This window comes from Saccoglossus kowalevskii, chromosome 15 (genome assembly GCF_978046115.1).
Source record: "Saccoglossus kowalevskii chromosome 15, keSacKowa6.1, whole genome shotgun sequence".
NCBI lineage: Eukaryota > Metazoa > Hemichordata > Enteropneusta > Harrimaniidae > Saccoglossus > Saccoglossus kowalevskii.
In genome coordinates, this window is record NC_140655.1 from 24,126,746 (window position 1) to 24,148,314 (window position 21,569).

Sequence of the window (21,569 nt, forward strand, 5' to 3'; positions counted from 1 at the left end):
TCTTGTTTCTCATCTGCGCGAGACTTCGGTACTTTGATCATGATACTCCCACGAAAATGCAACTTGGATTTGTTATGCGGCAGACGAAAAAAAAATGAAGATAAAAATAATTTTTTTTAGTAATTTTTTGCACTTACAATTCGGCGGGCGCGAGAAATTACGCTGAAATAAAATTTTATTTTTATTTCATTTTCAGCTCCTGTTTATTCGGCGGGTTCGCGAAACAAGGGATAATAAAAGTCTGGCCTTAGCAGAAATAATTGTTTTGAGGCAGTCAGACATATAACCTCATTCTGAGTTATCAAAGGCCTTGATTAAAAACCAGACATCCCAAAGAAAAGGGTTGATTATGAAAGGCGAAAATTTCATGCAAATTGCAAAGAAAAAGTAGTAAAAAATTATCTGAGCATTCAAAAAAAGATACAACTGCCTACAGAGTCAGCAATTCTGTCAAAAAAGAAAGTTTCATGAAAAGTTAAAAAGAATACATTAAAAGTTGACTATGTAAGGTTGATCGAAATGTCAGAGGTGCACAGATGAAAAACCAAACTTCCAGGTGAACTACAAGTATTACATTATTCCTTTACATCGCGCCCTCTAGTGTTGAGATGCGTCTGTGACTTTCCCGGAAGTAACGAGACTTGTGTGCAGAAAGACGTCTGCTTTTGTCATGGCGGCAAGTACAAACATGTCTGACCGCTGATAACAGAGTATCGGGACTTCCTTTTTGTGACGTCGATTAGTTCAAGCACAATATAACGTTACACCCCAGATCCGGTATGTGCGCGCATGCGAAACGCTGTATTTTTGGTTTCCGGGGAAGTGGCGTATGGTTAGGGCAATGTCTTTTGTTCGAATGTCTGGTCGTTTGTCATAAAGCATTTTCTTTTTCAAAAACATATCTTCATTGATTTGAACGGCCTTCGTGTGACCCATTTACGTCATAGAAGCACTTTGTCGCTAGAGGGCGCGATTTGTAGAAAAGGTGTATGATGTAGATTTTCCAGAAGTATTTGATACACTTGTGTTGGATTTCCCGTCGAAACGTATAACAAATTGAATACATACATTTTATTGAAATGCGTAATGTTTTCACAAACAGTTATTTTTCTCTGAACACAGAGTACATTTTCATTGTGGCTCTGGAAATTGTGTTGATTAAAGGGCGGTAGTCGTCGCGCCATGCATGCGCGAGATATATAGGTCTCATACAAACAAAGATGGCGACTTTGACCGTTGCGCAGATCAACGAGTACGGAGGCGTTTCCAAGCTTTAATTAGGTGATTGGAGGGTATCGAAGGAGTTACCGGCGGTAACCAGTGCGCCCAGGTCAAACCTCAGACTTGCGAATTCCATTTGAAGAGCGCATTGGATTGTGGGAAAATCAATGTTTATCAACACAAATGTCACACATGCGCAGCGCGACGATCTCTGCGCTTTAATCCTATTGCTTTTCTACATACTTTGCAGTGTTCTCATCATAGCTTCATAGTATAACTGTACGTTTCGGGCAATGTTCTCTTTTTCAGTTAATAACTATTTATATTAAGAATAATTCATAAGGGAATATATTTCCTATGTACCCATAAATAATTTTCATAATACCAATTACACAAGAATATTACAGATATTCTCTATATGTTTGCCTTTCATTTGTCTTGAATTATGACTGAAAAAAGCTGAATGAAATTACAAACTATGTAGTGTGTTCAACAACTCATGTATGAACAATAACTTTAATAAATATGATTTAGCTTGTTAAAAATACTGCATTTTTCTGCATAAAAACGAAAGAATTTCACAATGTCGAAAACGGCAAGTCTTTATCGTAGTGTTTACTCCCATTTCGGTCCTACCAGCGCCCTCTGTGTGGAGAGTGGTGTGCAGAAAGACGTCTGCTTTTGTCATGGCGGCAAGTACAAACATGTCTGACTGCTGATACTCTACATCAATTGACCTTACCAACAAGTGGCCGTTGAGATCTCGTTGAGAAGGGAAGAACTACGAGATTTGTTTTGCCCCTCTGATTTGAAAAACACGCTCTAAATTATACAACCACCTGGCTCATTTTGGCACAAGGGCAGCACAACAGGAAAATTAAGCCGATGAACCAGACTTTCCAACTTGATTACATTTCTCGCTGTTGTCGGGAAAGTTGAAAAAGTTGCCTAGAGAGTAAGATAAGTTTTCTGGAAATCAGAAAAGTTGCCTGGAAAGACGCGGAAAATAGCCTGGAAAATCAAAAACGTTGTCTGTAGAGGTGGAAGTTGTCTGAATTTGTCTAGAAAGTCGACAAGTTCAGAAACGTTGAATGGAAACTCGGGAAAACAGTATCGAGCTCAGAAAACACGCGTGTCAGAAAGATGGTCTTGAATTTGTCTAGAAAGTCGGAGAAAGCTGCCTGAAGAGTGAAAAATCACACACTGGGAACTCGGGGAAAAAATTCTGGATCTGGGAAAGTCGGTAAAATTGCATGGAAAGTCGAAGAAAATTCAAAGAAGTTGTCTGAAAAGTTGGAAGGGTAGAATGAAAAAAAAATGTCTGGAAATCCAAAAACGTTGTCTGGAAGAGAAGAAAAGTTGTCTAATAAGCCTGAAGTTGCATCGAAAGTTGAAGACGTTGCCTGAATTGTAAAATAATCTTAATTTCAAAAATTATGCTGGAATATCAATAATATCAATAACAGTTGTTGTTGTTTTCTCCTTTACATGTATTGTTCAAAGACGTGTTTTTTATGATGACAAAATGTTTTATTTTTGTTTGCAACCAACCATGTGCAATAATTTGGTGTGCTTTTCAAAACAGATAATAATTACTTGAACCACTGTAACCGGTCAGTGAAACTAGCAGCACACAAACTACATAGTCTCTGAGACCATTATGTTTCCCTATACCAAATAAACTTGGTTGTAATGATGTCTTTATTATCACATCAAACAAGAAAATTAGTGAAAACTGCTAGGACCGTAATCATTTCGACTATAGGTCAAATACGTCGCCATTGAGAGAATGGCGCGTTGTTTTGATATCATCACGAACCACTGGAGGGCTCTTGTCATTTTAGAAATATAGGTCAGCGAGAAAATCGACACAATGTATATTCCTATGTACGTTATAAATTCTATGAGAGAATGGCGCGTTGTTTTGATATCATCACGAACCACTGGAGGGCTCTTGTCATTTTAGAAATATAGGTCAGCGAGAAAATCGACACAATGTATATTCCTATGTACGTTATAAATTCTATATTATATTATTATTTACGATCACATTTCTCTATGTCGGAAATGTTGCAATAATCGAAGACATTGTAAGTCGACATCCGTGTTCTCCCCAAGAAATTGTCTCAGGGTTTAATTATTTAATTTAATTATTAATTTGCATACTAATTAACACAATGTACAGTTATAGTTTATTTTTTTTAATAAACAAGATTTACGGTATACAGTGAAACACATCAGTTAATTAAAATGAAATATATTGCCATAAACATATTAGATAATACTGTTAATTGGTTGAAAGGAATGATGTCAGAACTTGAAGTCGCTCGAAAGGAAATGTGCATAAAAAATCGAATATGTTTTCTGGGAAGTCGGGAAAGATGTTAGACGTTTTCTGAAAAGTACGGAAACTGTGGAGAAAAGAGATATAATTGCATAGAAATCGGAAAACTAGAATGTTAGAAACATTAACTTGAGAGGCAGAAAAGTTGTGTGAAAAGTTGCCTGGAAAGTCGGACAACTTGAGCTGTCACCCATGTTGGAATACACTGGAAATTGAAAAAAAAAAAAAACGTGCATGAAAAGTAGGTTATTTTGAACATCATAAAGGGATCTGAGAATTACTAGTAAGTTGCATGTGAAGTAAGGAAACTGTCGTAAATATCAGAAAGGTTGTCGCAATGAATAATGCCGTTTATGGTCTAGTTAGAAGGAACAGTTTCCAAATAAGATGAAAAACTGCACAAAAAGTTGGAATACTTGTAGCGTACTATGTAATCAGTATTAAAGAGCGGCAGTCGTCGCGCTGCGTCCTGTTCGATATGGGACTCATGGCGACTTATACAACGCATGAATACATTGTTTATTTGCATGAAATTCGAAACACTTGCTGCGCGACGACCACCGCCCTTTAAACATGTTTGTAAAAGGTCTCATTGAACTAGTTGCCTAAAATGTCAGAAAACCTGCATGGGAAATCGGAAAACCGTGACCTGCACAGAAGTCGAAAAAACGTTTTCTGTAATGTCGGAAAATGAAAACATGAAAAGTCGAACAAGTTTCGTCGGAAAAGTGCCTATAACTTCACTGGCGGACATTTTGTTTCTATAAAGTTGAAAAACTGCCAATGCATAACAAGTTGAAAAGGTTGCTTCAAAAGTCGAAAACTGGAGAGAATTGCGTGCTAGACAATCAAGGCATCGGGTACTCGTCTCTATGGCCTCCCGTTAGGTTATGATTTATTGTAAAATTAAAATAAATATGTTTTCGCTGTTACTAGTTCCATTGATAAATTTGAAAAAAAAATCCTATATCTGCCCTGTGTACTGTCATCTAATTCCATTGAGCGATGAAAATACATTTGAATTCAAGTTGATTATAGACCAACTTAGGGGGCCAGTGCATTACCAATTTGTTAAAGGGTCTCAATGTTTGTTTGCGTTTACTTTACTCGTCTGCGCATGACATACATACTCGGAAGTTGATTTTAGAGCTGTAAAAAAAATAAAACAACGGGTACGACGAACGCATTTTTTCTGTATCTTATACCCTGCCTTATACAGCATAGGTAAGTTAGTAATACCGACGTTTGAAGACATGTTGCGTCATAAATATGACTGCATACTGCGTATAGTACGGGCCGGTGACAAAAACATCGATCGTCATGATATAGTCTTGATTTTACGTCAGGATATTAGGCCACAAACTTCGTGTTTCGGTATATATAATTGTAACGTCGATGTACGGGCTAGGATCCGTTCTGTACACCGATGATGACGTGTATATATCGAGAGAAGAAGCCTGACCCTAGTAGGTACTCGGACCAAACACAATGTGAAACCACGGCTAGATGCATTGAAGTGTTGTCGTAAAACGTCACGATGTTGCCGTAAAACTTGTAAAGATGCGCTCCACTCTCCAGGTTGCTTTCTTGTTCCATAAGAATTACATCATTACAAATCTGTCGATATGTACATGCCTGTTATGCGATTAATTGATAGACAAAAGAGTGTTTATTCTACCAGAAAATTTGAAATACGGTGGTGATGCCGGAGCATTTACAAAAGTAGTTCTAGCCGAACTAATGATAGCCCTAGTGGGTAAAAGTTCCTTAGGCCCCCTCATCCACAACTCTAACCATAAACCTGCCCCACCCCCAATTTTAATTATATATGCCCCTCTGCAGGACAAATATCAAGGGGCATGTACAATTACATTTTGGGGTTAGGAACTGATACGCTGACCCCTTCCTTGACTATCAAACCATAAGACACAGCATTCTAGCCAATGAAGGAACGCCTTGTAACTCTTGATTTGGATTATAATTAAAGCGGGGAAGTCATCACCTGCGAATGCGTCAGATGGCCATAGCGTGTCACTGTTTACAAACAAGCGTCTACCTGTTATCGTCGATTGGGACTAAATTCCCACGCGTGAGCAGGTGACGACCCTCCCGCTTTAAACTTTAATAACTGGTGGCTTCCATTCACTTACAATTGTACATGTATATATTTATATTTCCCGTTTATGTCATAGTGTATAATGTCTGAATTGAAACAACAACAGCAAGTTGGTTCCAATCATCCTCTAGAGCAGTTCATCTTATTGGCCAAGTCCGCTAAAGGTGCTGCTGTAGTTGCGCTTATTAAGCAGGTATTGGAAGCTCCTGGTGTATATGTGTTTGGTGAACTACTTGAAATGCCACATATACAAGAGGTAAGTTATCTCTATTTATCATATATCCTTGGTAGTTTTCATCGGACAACAGTCGGAAACATTATCTTATCGTTTGGCTTCTGCTAGTTCTTCAGACTAATATCATTTCTCAGACGTGCCTGGACTGATTTTATTCATGGTTGGTACAAAGTCAAGTCATAATGGGAGACGCACGCAAATCGATTTTTTTTTTTGTTCTGCTAATTTTTGACCCCGACTTTTGACCAACTAGTGGTCGTTTTTTTCGTTTTTTAGGCATGCCTGGGTCGATTTCATTCAAACTTGGTGTTATTGTTACTCATGATGGGTTTCTGTGATTTGATTCAAAATGGCCAACTGGTGGCCATTTTCTTTATTCTTGTGTTTCTATCATTCAGATACACTTTTACCAAACATGATGGTATACATTTGCACCTCAAATTGATTTTGTTGATTCATCAAAAGATTGACTGGTGGCAAAATGGAACCACATAATTTCAACATTTCAGCAACATTTTTCAGGCAAGCTTTTGTTAATTTTTTTGAAACTTTTGTATAAATAACATGGCTTTTGTGATTTAATTCAAAATAGCAGGCTGGCGGCCTTGTTGGTTTGTAGGACGTATCTTGACCTATTTAGTTTGTTGTTGTTGTAAGACAAATCATAATGGTATGGATATTCATGCAAATTTCAATGGAATTTTCCTGACATTATTCCTTCTCCTTTTTGTTATCTCAATTCAAATGAATCAAAGTATAAACAAGAACTATATCAAGCACAACAATCCACGTGTTCTAGTCAGTTCTGCACCCTGCCACTTGCTCTGGCACTGCCCAGGCAAGACATTGGCATGAAAATTAGGTCATTTTTTTCATTTTTCTCTCTGTCTTATTAATGCTATTCTCTTTTGTTTTGCAGTTGGCGGATGGTCCCAATGCGTCATATTTGAATGTGTTGAATTTATTTGCGTTTGGTACATATAATGAATACATAGGTAAGTGTCATGTAATTATGCATTTCTTCGATTAATTAGTTACCATAAACAGGAAAGTTGATCAAAGTTGATACATTTCTGGTCATCGAGAATATCTAATTTTAGTCATTATTTTACTATACCATAATACCAGCAACAGTCAGTCAGCTTTAACTATGTTGACTTTGTATTGTTAGACATCTACTGTATTTGTCTTTAAGCGCCACCTTTAATTAGGCACCAATGCCAGGAAAACATTGTATTTTACACCCCAATATGGCACCAGACAGAGTTGAAATTTTGGCATGTGGCGATCATGAATTAGGCACCGGCGGATCAACTACCGGTTACCAGTTAGTAGTGATAGACGCAATCACGGAAGTCCATGCAACATTTTTATTGCCTATACAATTGGATGCAAGTTTTTTTTTTTTCCTTAAAAACCAACTTCTCCAGCAGTAAACAAACTTTTAGGATTCAATTTTGACTCTTGAGTCTTACAATATCAGTCCTGTTAGAGTTCACATTGAATTTACTGGGTTTCCAGCGAGTCACAATGATTTCTACTTGGGTTCTATGGGGTCATATTGACTTTCACTTGAGTCCTAAGGAGTCATGTTGAATTTTACTGAAGTTCTAAGGAGTCACTGACTTTTGCCTAATTTAATCACACAAATTTCTAACAGCAAAAATTTGAAAAATTGGGAAAAACAACAATAATCTGCTCGTTTTCTTTCAGCTACTACGTCTAAATATCCTGAGTTGACCGTTGTACAGAAAGCAAAGTTACGTCATCTTACCATCGTATCACTTGCTGCAAAAACTAAGTGTATCTCATACTCTATACTTCTTAAAGAACTGGATTTGAAAAATGTCCGTGAATTGGAGGCAAGTCTTCAAATTAACTGATTGGCTAAGCTGAACATTTCAACAAAATGCATTGATATGAATGAATTAAGGAGTCATATATACATTTGTAGTTAAAACATGCACACAGTAAATACAATTTTTTTGTTTAACTCTTTAAGTGCCAAAGTCAAGTTCAGGTTCCATTAACAAAATAGTTACAATTATAGTCTGCTATTTCCCACTGAAAATGTTGAATATTTTAAATTGTTGGTTACAAAATAAAAGCAAGGTCACATTTTGTCTGTTCTGTCCAAAATTAAGATTGAATTCAGTGAAAATTAAAAAAAAATGTGAACAAATTTATCCCAATGTGGGCTAAAAACAATCAAACATTCAACCCCTCTTAGCAAAAGTTTGCATGTTTGAAAAAAACTCAATGTAATTGAAATAACTTTTGACCCATCTTCTCAAAGTGAAAAGATTACATTTGCTGTGCAAATTTTAATTGTCCACTGCCTTTTTAAAAAAAAAATTTTCACCAAAGTCGAAAAATCTATCTACAACAATCAGACTGGCCGTGCAATTGGTTGCCATGGATACCCTGTCAATGTCGTACATATACTTATTTTGATACTTGTATATTTTTTCATTAGGATTTAATCATTGATTGTATTTACGCTGATGTAATCCGTGCTAAGCTTGATCAAAACAATCAACAATTGGAAGTAGATTACGCCATCGGTAGAGACATTAGACCTGAAAATATTTCTCATATTGTTAAAGTTCTCGGTGAATGGTAAGAAGTTTTCAATTTCTGATGCTTTCACTATTTTTATAAAATGTTGTCATCTTCTGCAGAGTTGTTCTGCCTCTTCTTTCCTTGAAAACAGTTGATCTTTAAACAAAATCTGTTTGATTGAAAAATAATTTTAGGTTATCAACTCAGGTAACATTTAGTGTGGCGTAGTTGAGTCTACACTGAACTATTCTGTGAATTTCAAAATAGCATCGTCCAATTACACATTTTTGCCATGCGATTCTACTTACAATTTGTCGTCAGTATCATGTCTGTTATTCGGTTATGGCTAAAAAACAAATCAGATATATGACTGAAAGTGATGAAAGTACAATAGGGAAATGCATTAGACAAATATTGTTATGGCAAGATGTACTACCATGTTTGTCTATATCTAAGCTTTTCAGATGATGTATAGGTTGGTTTAGTAACATGCTTAGTAACTTTTAACAATACATTTTGCCCCATGATGCTAGCTTAAAATTTTGTTGAATTTTACTACATTCAAAACACAACATTTTTGCTTTCATCCATCTATTTCATTTATACTTACCTCACTCAACCATGTTAGTTCCCATGGCCACCCACTCTTTCAAAATCATGATGTAGTGAGGTCACTGGGTGCTAACAGGATCAAGTACAGTAGCAGCAGCACTGTGCCACTAGAGGGTGCTACGTTTTTATGTATCGTATTTATATCAACATCTCAGATGTTCGATTTCACCTTATTATTTTGTCATTTTGCAATCAGTTAATTCAATAAATACAAATTATTTTTAATGAAAAATTGAGGATATAACCAGTTCTGACAACGACAAAAAAAACAACATATGGCTGTGCTTTTAATGGGGACAAAGTAAACCATAATATGCACTTCTAATAGAGTATATACAGTATATAAATGATTTATTTTACATAGGTGTGATGGATGTGAGACGGTGCTCAGCGGGATAGAACAACAAATAACGCATGCCAATACGTATAAAGAAAACTGTATTAAAACAAAGCAAAGAATTGAAACTGAGGTAAGTCATTGTGATTCTCTTCTGGTGTAAGTCGCGATGACTTGAGGGGCCATGATTAATTTAAACAAGCGCTCAACAGTCGTAATTTCCTCATTAAATATTCACCCTTCTCTCTTGGTTAATAAAATGAAGGCAAAGTAAAATTTAAAAAATTATGTGCACAGTATACTTGACCCCCTCCCCTCTTAAATAAAGAAATTGTGTTTGCTGTGCACATGTTGGATTGATTACCCTCTTTTTCCCACCCAAAGTCATTTTTGGTGTTCAGGTTGCTAGGGTGTCAGGGTGTGACCGAATAATTCCAGTAGAGTAGAGGTGATTGTGTCGGAATCATGATCAGTAGGTCCAGAGTTTGAATCTTGAGAGGTGATGTCTTTGCTTGAGTGTACCATTAGGAAGATGAAAATCAATGACTGAGATTTATTCACTAACAAATGACTTTGAGGGTGTAGCTTGTTTCACAGATGCTCAACAGGGTCTGGTTGATGCCACAATGTAGCGATTCAATTAGGATACCAATCCCACAAATCCCTGTACTTATGTCCCAAATATGGAATACTGTTTCAGTGACAAACCACACTACATGCGCAGTAAACATTTTTCCATGTGCAATTACCCATGCGATTAAAATATACAAGAGAGATAACATTGACATTCAATGACAGAAACTGTCACCTGGCACAGAAACGCTCTTGAGGTAATGTTGGTTGGTCTTTGTTATTAGGTTGGAAACATAAAAAAGACACTGAAAGCCACATCGGCTGATATTGACGATCAACATATGAGCACAGACTCTAGGGAAGTTGAACCACAACCCCAAAAAGCAACAAAGAAGACGTCTAAAGTGAAAGGGTATGTGTGCAATCATGACATTCATGTCTTTTCCTAGCATATAATATATAAAATCGTACACTTCAATCTGTTAAACCAAACAATTTTATCACTCCTTCTATGGTTATAATCAGCTCCCTTCTTCACCGACTTGCTCCCCTTCTCTGATGACTTGTATACCTATATAAACCGAACACATCTGTGAACTGAACAGTTTGATGTTCAGTCTCGACAGGTTTCACAATATTTGTTGTCAGTCTTTTTTTTTTCACACAGTTATTTTTATTGCTGGTAAATGAGAATCCTTCAATCTTTTTTGTACTCTTTCATTTCAGACTTCGAGGAAGTGGAAAATTTTGGCAGAAATCATCGCAGAGTTGAAAAAAATATATATATCGGTACTTTTAGGAACCCTGCAAACTTGATAATGGAGGGAAGACAAGGGGGGGGGGCATCGCTTTATTTTGTACATGCTAATTTCATGTAGTATTTGCCAGTCACTTTCTTGATTTTTCTTGTTTAGATTATGTTAGCTATGTTGTCAATCTGAAACTAAACATTCTCAAAATATAACTCTTTTCATGTAATTCTTCCAGCCAGTAATTGAGAGTACGACTCTTAAACAAGTATGCTGTATTACATACAGGTTCCACACAACTTGTTGTGCAGTGACTTTGTGTGCTACAACACACCTCAAAACAAATTGATAGCAGTAACATGCAAACAATATATACATTAAGTTCATTTATTGCGACTCCCAACTGGTGTCAATCTTCATTCTTTCATCGCCCGTCTCCTGTCGAAGCATACCACGTTTCAGCTCCCACGTTGACCTCTTGCAGCTTCCTCCAACATGTCGCACACACAAACCAGACCAGACAGCTAAGAATATTCAAGAACAGACCCCATTTCCTTATAAACTGAAGAACCAGTCAGTGATACTGGTAAAAATTATAGTGCTATCAGTTTACCGTCTATTTACAGTCTCTCCTTGTCAACGTAAAACAAGAGGCTTTTATAGCTAAAGCAGACTCCCTAGCTCAGTACAAATAAATATGCAAAATAGGGATAAATTGACAAAAGAACACAACATAAAGCGACCAAGGACAATATGATGTTTCAATGAAACCCTAACTACAAATAATAAATACATAAAATATACTCAAACGTAACAAGGAGTATTACTAGTAAATTAATGTAATTTACATACATGTAGGTTATGTCTGTTTATATACTGGAATTTATCAACATTCCACTTGCTATACACTCTGAGGTGTGATGTCAGTTATCTCATTACTCATTCAGATCAAAGCATCTTGGGAAATACTCATTGTTTGTTGGTCAGTTGACATATTGCAATCAAAGGAATTCCTTGTAATTACGTGATCACAGATGTTTAATAATGTTTACATTGGCTGCATTTTCATGCAACCATTCAAATGTACACGTATCTGACAATGATGAGATATTTCTAGCATCATAGCTAGGCATTATTGTGGTGTATGGATTCTAGGCAATTGTATGAAGGGCTTCATTAATATAAACAACAAATCTACAGTCAATAGCTGAAAGTGATATTACTAGCATCATAGCTAGGCATGAGTGTGGTGTATGGATTGTATGAAGGGCTTCACTAATATAAACAACAAATCTACAGTCAATAGCTGAAAGTGATATTACTAGCATCATAGCTAGGCATTAGTGTGATGTATGGATTCTAGGCAATTGTATAAAGGACTTCATTAATATAAACAACAAATCTACAGTCAATAGCTGAAAGTGATATTACTAGCATCATAGCTAGACAATAGTGTGGTGTATGGATTCTAGGCAATTGTATAAAGGACTTCATTAATATAAACAACAAATCTACAGTCAATAGCTGAAAGTGATATTACTAGCATCATAGCTAGGCATTAGTGTGGTGTATGGATTCTAGGCAATTGTATGAAGGGCTTTATTAATATAAACAACAAATCTACAGTCAATAGCTGAAAGTGATATTACTAGCATCATAGCTAGGCATTAGTGTGGTGTATGGATTCCAGGCAATTGTATGAAGGGCTTCATTAAATAAACAACAAATCTACAGTCAATAGCTGAAAGTGATATTACTAGCATCATAGCTAGGCATTAGTGTGGTGTATGGATTGTATGAAGGGCTTCACTAATATAAACAACAAATCTACAGTCAATAGCTGAAAGTGATATTACTAGCATCATAGCTAGGCATTAGTGTGGTGTATGGATTCTAGGCAATTGTATGAAGGGCTTCATTAATATAAACAAATCTACAGTCAATAGCTGAAAGTGATATTACTAGCATCATAGATAAGCATTAGTGTGGTGTATGGATTCTAGGCAATTGTATGAAGGGCTTTATTAATATAAACAACAAATCTACAGTCAATAGCTGAAAGTGATATTACTAGCATCATAGCTAGGCATTAGTGTGGTGTATGGATTCTAGGCAATTGTATGAAGGGCTTCATTAATATAAACAAATCTACAGTCAATAGCTGAAAGTGATATTACTAGCATCATAGCTAAGCATTAGTGTGGTGTATGGATTCTAGGCAATTGTATGAAGGGCTTCATTAATATAAACAACAAATCTACACCCAATAGCTGAAAGTGATATTTCTAGCATCATAGCTAGGCATTAGTGTGATGTATAGATTCTAGGCAATTGTATGAAGGGTTTCATTAATATAAACAACAAATCTACAGTCAATAGCTGAAAGTGATATTACTAGCATCATAGCTAGGCATTAGTGTGGTGTATAGATTCTAGGCAATTTTATGAAGGGCTTCATTAATATAAACAACAAATCTACAGTCAATAGCTGAAAGTGATATTACTAGCATATCTAGGCATTAGTGTGGTGTATAGATTCTAGGCAATTGTATGAAGGGCTTCATTAATATAAACAACAAATCTACAGTCAATAGCTGAAAGTGATATTACTGGCATCATAGCTAGGCATTAGTGTGATGTATAGATTCTAGGCAATTGTATGAAGGGCTTCATTAATATAAACAACAAATCTACAGTCAATAGCTGAAAGTGATATTACTAGCATCATAGCTAGGCTTTAGTGTGGTGTATAGATTCTAGGCAATTGTATGAAGGGCCTCATTAAATAAACAACAAATCTACAGTCAATAGCTGAAAGTGATATTACTAGCATCATAGCTAGGCATTAGTGTGATGTATAGATTCTAGGCAATTGTATGAAGGGCCTCATTAAATAAACAACAAATCTACAGTCAATAGCTGAAAGTGATATTACTAGCATCATAGCTAGACATTAGTGTGGTGTATGGATTCTAGGCAATTGTATGAAGGGCTTCATTAATAAGAACAACAAATCTATAGTCAATAGCTGAAAGTGATATTACTAGCATCATAGCTAGGCATTAGTGTGGTGTATAGATTCTAGGCTATTGTATGAAGGGCTTCATTAATATAAACAACAAATCTACAGTCAATAGCTGAAAGTGATATTTCTAGCATCATAGCTAGGCATTAGTGTGATGTATAGATTCTAGGCAATTGTATGAAGGGCCTCATTAAATAAACAACAAATCTACAGTCAATAGCTGAAAGTGATATTTCTAGCATAATAGCTAGGCATTAGTGTGATGTATAGATTCTAGGCAATTGTATGAAGGGCCTCATTAAATAAACAACAAATCTACAGTCAATAGTTGAAAGTAATATTACTAGCATCATAGCTAGGCATTAGTGTGGTGTATGGATTCTAGGCAATTGTATGAAGGGCTTCATTAATATAAACAACAAATCTACAGTCAATAGCTGAAAGTGATATTTCTAGCATCATAGCTAGGCATTAGTGTGATGTATAGATTCTAGGCAATTGTATGAAGGGCCTCATTAAATAAACAACAAATCTACAGTCAATAGCTGAAAGTGATATTACTAGCATATCTAGGCATTAGTGTGGTGTATAGATTCTAGGCTATTGTATGAAGGGCTTCATTAATATAAACAACAAATCTACAGTCAATAGCTGAAAGTGATATTTCTAGCATCATAGCTAGGCATTAGTGTGGTGTATAGATTCTAGGCAATTGTATGAAGGGCTTCATTAATATAAACAACAAATCTACAGTCAATAGCTGAAAGTGATATTACTAGCATCATAGCTAGGCATTAGTGTGATGTATAGATTCTAGGCAATTGTATGAAGGGCTTCATTAATATAAACAACAAATCTACAGTCAATAGCTGAAAGTGATATTACTAGCATCATAGCTAGGCATTAGTGTGATGTATAGATTCTAGGCAATTGTATGAAGGGCTTCATTAATATAAACAACAAATCTACAGTCAATAGCTGAAAGTGATATTACTAGCATCATAGCTAGGCATTAGTGTGATGTATAGATTCTAGGCAATTGTATGAAGGGCTTCATTAATATAAACAACAAATCTACAGTCAATAGCTGAAAGTGATATTACTAGCATCATAGCTAGGCATTAGTGTGATGTATAGATTCTCGGCAATTTTATGAAGGGTTTCATTAATATAAACAACAAATCTACAGTCAATAGCTGAAAGTGATATTACTAGCATCATATCTAGGCTTTAGTGTGGTGTATAGATTCTAGGCTATTGTATGAAGGGCTCCTGAGAACAAATATTATATAGTACTACGAACTATATTTTTGTGAGATGAGATATATATAGAGGAATAATACATCGGTTCATATGTCAAGTTTGTCTATCATTGTCCATATTTTAAAATTCATATTTTTTGCTGCGAATGGCGTTTTTTCACCTATTAAATTAATTTAAATAAATGAAAAAATACATTCAGTGCATTTGATAATAACCAATAAATGATAACTAACCAAGGCTCGGTCATAAAATTTGGTCATAGCGCCATCGTACGACAAGTTCAGTATAATTTACAACTTGAGGGCGCTTTTAAAAATGGCGACCCAGTGATAAAAAATGAAACGTAAAACGTTTTGACGTTAATTTGGCGACGTTGTATTGCTGTTGTCGTGAATATTGTTCTAGTTATAATGCATCGAGCCCGACACGTCGACCCACACTTGAAATGAGTCTTCTGACAAAAAAAGGTATTAGAAATCTTTTTACATATTTAGTCTACAAATCAATGTATGTAAACATCCACAACTGTCGGTTTGCAAAATAAACGAGCAGTGATCGCGATCGCGGTTTTCAAAAAATCCTGTTTAATTCCATCCATTCCGTGAACCCGTCTGGTATTTGATCGCAACTGTCATTCGATGTTTTCATTGTTACACTCAACCATAGACACTATAGTAGGACTACACTGTCTATGACTCGATCAACCAACATTTTTGCGGATCCGAAACTGGGGTCGTCTCAGTTGACCTTCTGCTTCAGCTGCCTTCAGGCTGTCAGTTTTATCCAAACCGCAACCACAATCCCACTCCACCGTCATCGACCTCCTTCGCGGATAGCCTTAAACACGAATACTCGTAAAGATAATCTAATATCGTCGGAATGCGAAAACATATCACACCACTGGAAAACACAGGTAAAATTTGCTCCCCCCCCCAAAAAAAACACTGAAATACTGAATTAATTTAATAGTCCTTTTGTTGACCCATTTTTACATGATGAGACCCCTCCCCCTCCCATATTGATCAGGACATCATTTGAATTTTAGCATTTGAAATTTGTGTGCATCAAAAATTGTAGCTACATAATAGTTTGTATTTCGTCATTGGTTTAATGTTTAGAAATATGTCATTTCTGATTTGAGTTATTCTTCAACTCCAATAGATCAGACACATGCCTTTACACATTCAAAATAGCATATTATTATACTGCAATTTATATAATAATTTATCCGTTCATTTTCATTGAGCAGGTGTTATTGCTAGAAAAAAACAAAAACAATGACTCATTATTAGTATCACCATAGTCCTATTATTAGTTGTTACCTTTCTAATGAATCACATCATTTTTACTCAAGCAGTATAACACTTTGATTATTGGCAGAAAATGGTCTCATAATTCACATGCTATCAGTCCACCTTCTTATTTAAGAGAAATCTAAATAAATTTAATTTCTTTTACTTTAGTAGAATCTTAAATTCAACCCTTGACCCTCTCTAATAATTCAACCACCTGAAAATAATTACTTACGATTTTCTTCTAACAATTCAGAAATCTCCAAAAATAATCCGGTGCAATTAATGGAATAATTTTGTATTCTAACCAACTCTGGTAAATCGGTTAATTCTCACTACTAGGAATGTTTATATGATTTCTGGATTCTACTGCATTTGTGAAGCCAAAATGTCACGAAACTCACTGACACTTTGTGTCGTAGACCCCAGAGAAATTTTCACTGACTCTTGAAGTTCACAAAAATTTGAAGTGGTTGACAGAATTTAACCATTACTGGAGTCTTTAGCATTCATGGTTATACAAAATAAAAATTATTTACCAAATGAGTAAACTCAGGCTAATATGTCAAGTCATGTGACCTGTCAGGTCATGTGACTACATGTATATATATATATATGGTAGCTAGCTTACAATGAATAATTACTTGAAGAAAAATTACTCTTGCAGCTGTAAACCGTAACATGGATTTCGGCTCAGTTCACTCAACGTTATAAATTTTCTATAAATCTAAATATTTATGACTTGGAATGGCAGATGCTCATTTGTTTGAATTTGTGCACTGACTGTAACTGCGCTAATATCTGTCTGATTGCTGTGTGAGCTTTTCACGGAATGGAGATAGGTCTATGCCTAGCCAAGCAAACCATCTCACTTGGATAAGAATGACACTGATTTCAAATGAAAAGTGTCAATAAATATACAGGTATATTCTATAAAATACTTAATTTTAGCTAGAATTAATTTTTGCTGAAAATACTTTTTGGCTGTTTTGTATGGAATTCATTTTCACTGATTTTTGATGAGTTGAATGTAAAATATATGAAAAAAGGTATATTCACTTGATTTTATTTTTCACAGAATCATCCATTCAGCAAAAACAGCGATAATTAATTCCAAGCGAAAATAAAGTATTTTACAGTACTATCGGTGGTATTATATTATGATACAGTGCGCTGTCCATTACTGAAATGCTGCGTTTACATTGGTTGATCAGTACCATGTGCTACCCTGTTAACAAACTTCCCCCAATGCTCAATTGTAATTTTGAATATTAGATTACCATAGTTTATACATATCAGTTTATTTTCTAGAAAAAAACTGCAAGAGGGAGCAATGTAATTCAGCCGCGGCACCACCAAGTAGGGGAGATAGGGTTCTCCCTACCAGGCTGTGGAGTTTTTGATAATTCTAAGTTAAAATGGAGCATTCTATGGCTTCCTTGGGGCCGAAACTACTATCAGACAGGTCACAGTTGAAGACTGTAATCCCTGGTCGATCAGAATTTTATGGTTGCCAGAGGATCTGCTCCGCAGGGTAAGGGGGCGCATGGCCATGGCATGAGGGCGCTGTGCCCCTGTTCCCTTGTTTTAATAAATCCCTGCATATTAACAGTTTATAATATCACAGTGAATAGGCGAGAATCACTGCACATGTATGTACTACACATTATGTAATGTCATGTTCCTATGCAGATGATAACACATATATTGTATTTGCAGGTCCTTCATCCATAGACGATCATGTACAGGACAAAATAAGGAGAAATTTGAGTAAAGAATTATCAAGAGTTGTGAAAAAGGTGACAGTCTACTTTATATTCGATACTCCATCCAACTTGTCATTTTAATCTCTGTAAGATTAGTGTGTACAAAATGGATTTGATGTATCAGGGGTTTTCACAAAATTTTGAATGCATTTAATAACAGGCCATCATCCTGTAACAACAGACCAAAAAAATAAATAAAAAGGCTCTTGGCAGTCGGGGCAAGAAAGTACATGGCCAATTTGGGCTTGTAGCCAGCCATATGGGCGGCGGCCGGCTCTTAATGTAACCCCATCTCATCTTGCAAACTTGAAACAATAGGTGATTTTTCGTTCAACTACAAGATCTTGCGAATTGCGTGAAAGATGCGTGCTACACTACTAATACATCATAGAATGTTTTCTCATGTGAAATGATTTCTGTGTTTGTGACGTAGTAACAATAAAAACCATGTTTCCTGAAAACATTGAGGTTTTCTATTGTTTTGCAAACAGTTTCATGACGATGTACTTGATATTATATGTGAATGATGCGAGTAACAATGTTTATGGCTAGATGTACCTGTTTTTATGCATGGAGAAATAATAACATTGTTTTCTCATCTGTAGATACAGCATGATCACATAAGTTCTGACTCAGCCATACGAAGGTAAATATGAATTGATCGTTTTGACACCAAAGTTTTCAACTGATTTTCATTGATATCATGTTACACATCCAGTGTGTGTGTTTACATTTCATCTGGGATTGCTCATTGTCTTGTTTAAAAGTGAAGTAACATAGTGGTTACCTTCACAAATGATGCACTTGGACGTTCAAAGTCTTGTAATCAGAGCATAGTGCTGAATGTGAATGACATTTTGTGAAGACTTGTTTTTGCTTGTCTCATGATCTGTGTTAGTTTATGGCATGATTTCAATGAGATCTTGTTACATCTCTGAAGGTCACTTTCGATTCCATCGACTTTTTTTTTTTTTTTCTTGTTTCAGTGGAGACGCTGCTAATGCTGTCTGTCACGTGATTGAAGCTATCTTTCTTCATGGACTTAGAGAGTCCTTTTCTAATAAGGTGATTCAGTCTTGTCTAACATTTGTAGTAATTATTTATGTCTAGTGTGTTAAAGATCAAGAGGGAATGCTTTTAGCGCTAATACTGACTTTACGTACAGAAGGTCAAATAAAAGCCATCTAGAAAAACACTGTGGTACATTAACTGGGGAAAACCAGTCTCCAAGTAGCTTATTGGTGATAAATTATTCAAGTCCCCTTAGCTCTAGGTTAGATTGACCAGGAAAGACAGTCTTTGATTGGCTAATGTGTGACAAATCATTCAAGTCCCCCTAACTCTAGGTTAGATTGATTAGAAAAGACAGTCTTTGATTGGCTAATGTGTGACAAATCATTCAAGTCCCCCTAACTCTAGGTTAGATTGACCAGGAAAGACAGTCTTTGATTGGCTAATGTGTGACAAATTTTTCAAGTTCCCCTAACTCTAGATTAAATTGTCCAGGAAAGCTGTTTAGATTGACTAATATGTGATGTATGATTCAAGTCCCCGAGCTTTTGGTTACATTGACCAGGAAAGGCAGCCTTAGATTGGCTAATGTGTGATAAATTATTCATGTCTCCCTAACTCTAGGATAGATTGACTAGGAAAGACAGTCTTTGATTGGCTAATGTGTGATAAATTATTAAAGTTCTCCTAGCTCTAGAATAAATTGACAAGCAAAGACAGTCTTAGATTGGCTAATGTGTGATAAATTATTCAAGTCTCTCTAGCATTACACTGGGGGACATTGACCAGGGAAGCCTACTGTCAATTCAATTCTAGAGCGATATCTTAGTGCATGTATGTAAATTCCTCAGTATCTTTTTGTGTTGTTATTATTATTGTTGAATCTGTTTATTTTTTAGTCTTGTGTTATGTGTGTTTTATTTTCTGGTTTTAGTTGTCAAGTTATTTTGGCTCTGGCAACACAGGAAGAGCTCCTCAACCGGTATGTCTGTCATCCTAGCTCAAATTAGTATTTGCATGATATATAATTTATAAGAATACTGATTCTGTATTTTCTGGGTCAGAAGTTTATAAGGCTGAAAATATTCTGTGTTATTTGTAATACTTTATCGCCAAGGTTAATTTTGTCAACATTTTCAAAATAAACACACCTAATTATTTTCCAAAATTGTTATCCGAACCTGTAGCTAATGTGAATTGGAATTTTTTTCCAAATTAACAAATAGTATTTTCACAAGTATTGACCTTGAAATTGAGTGTCCATAAAAAAGTGCATTCAATCCATTATGTAAATGTTGAAATGACCTAATTGATGTCATACATGTAATCATACCCAACTATCGCAGCTAACATGCACATGTCTTAATTTTCTCCAACGTGCAGTAACACTTTCAGTAGTGAAAGATTTCAACTAACCTACTGTATAACATGTTGAAAAAGCGACATCCTATTTTAGCGAATTGTAGTAAAATGACGTACTAGCAAAATGTTGATTTAGTGAATCTCTCACAATACAATGTCGCGTGCCAAAACAAATGCGCAGTTATCTGTCAAGTGTATAAGGAAGCGCCCAGATTATTACCTTATCTGACGTTGTTTGCCCGTCATTTTGAATTTATAATGAAGTCATTAGCGACATCTTCAATTAGCGAATTAGTTCTCTTGCTAAATTCGCTGAAAAGACATGCTCGCAAAAAGACATGTTTTACAGTATTTGCTTTCCCTTAATACTGCTCAGACTATTGGTGACATTTGACAGATTAATACAGAAATTTTCAAGGCTTAACTTTTCAATTCACTTCAACTCATCGAAATATGTAATACTATTACTAGTCTGTTAAATCTAGCGAGACTAGCTACTATTCAGTTGTCCGGATGGCAATTTCACTTGTCTATGACTGTCAGAATTATTTAAACATTGTACATCTGAATCGATCAGATCTCCCCCTTGTGTAAGTCCTTCTAATAGAGAAAATACAGTTCAGTATTGTCAGTGTGTATAGTACAGTGTATGCATGTGTTTGTCACACTCCTACGAATGGATGTTCTTCTAAACCTTTCAGAAAGACAAATCTGAAAATATACTATAGTTGCTGCTTTTCTCATTCTTTATGAATAGATAACTTTCGGGGTGATATGATGTAGCATTTTTATTCTATCAACATCCCACTTTATAATATACTTCTTCTTTAGGAATTCATTAAGGATGCTGTATACACTTTTTTTGCTTTGAAACCCAAAATTCTACTTTTTTGTATTTTTCAATGCTGGACTACAAGGAGCAAACACTGGGAAAGAACCAGATCGCATTGTTTTTTCAAGATAGCTAAATTATTATTTCTTCTTCAACTATCATGTAGATATGTATATTTCAATCAACACGGAATGGTCGTGAGAGTCGTCTGAAAAACTGTTTTGTTGCCAATGTTCTACTAAATTCGTTTATCCTTTGGTTTAATTATT

The 21,569-nt window shown here is 35.6% G+C and overlaps 2 protein-coding genes across 5 annotated transcripts in view; both read left to right on the plus strand.

The window, feature by feature from the left end:
* Nucleotides 1-4,680: 4,680 nt before the first annotated feature.
* On the plus strand, nt 4,681-10,964 carry LOC100378691 (COP9 signalosome complex subunit 7b-like). The gene is made up of 8 exons (XM_002740541.4): nt 4,681-4,789; nt 5,758-5,937; nt 6,836-6,911; nt 7,630-7,778; nt 8,393-8,535; nt 9,455-9,560; nt 10,285-10,412; nt 10,727-10,964. The coding sequence occupies exons 2-8, from the start codon at nt 5,764-5,766 to the stop codon at nt 10,770-10,772; spliced, it is 822 nt and encodes a 273-aa protein (XP_002740587.1). The 5' UTR covers nt 4,681-4,789; nt 5,758-5,763; the 3' UTR covers nt 10,773-10,964.
* Nucleotides 10,965-15,351: 4,387 nt separating this feature from the next.
* Nucleotides 15,352-21,569, plus strand: part of LOC100378542 (pleckstrin homology domain-containing family M member 1-like) — a 38,060-nt gene continuing 31,842 nt past the window's right edge. For 2 of the 4 annotated variants that reach the window (XM_085490597.1, XM_085490599.1), the window contains exons 1-5: nt 17,759-17,863; nt 18,049-18,128; nt 18,701-18,741; nt 19,082-19,160; nt 20,041-20,088. In XM_085490597.1, the coding sequence (XP_085346723.1) occupies nt 17,836-17,863; nt 18,049-18,128; nt 18,701-18,741; nt 19,082-19,160; nt 20,041-20,088 (276 nt within the window). In that variant the 5' untranslated portion in view covers nt 17,759-17,835. Of the gene's footprint in view, nt 15,505-17,758; nt 17,864-18,048; nt 18,129-18,700; nt 18,742-19,081; nt 19,161-20,040; nt 20,089-21,569 lie in introns of those variants that run through there. The other 2 variants (XM_078014227.2, XM_085490598.1) reach the window with 2 other exon arrangements.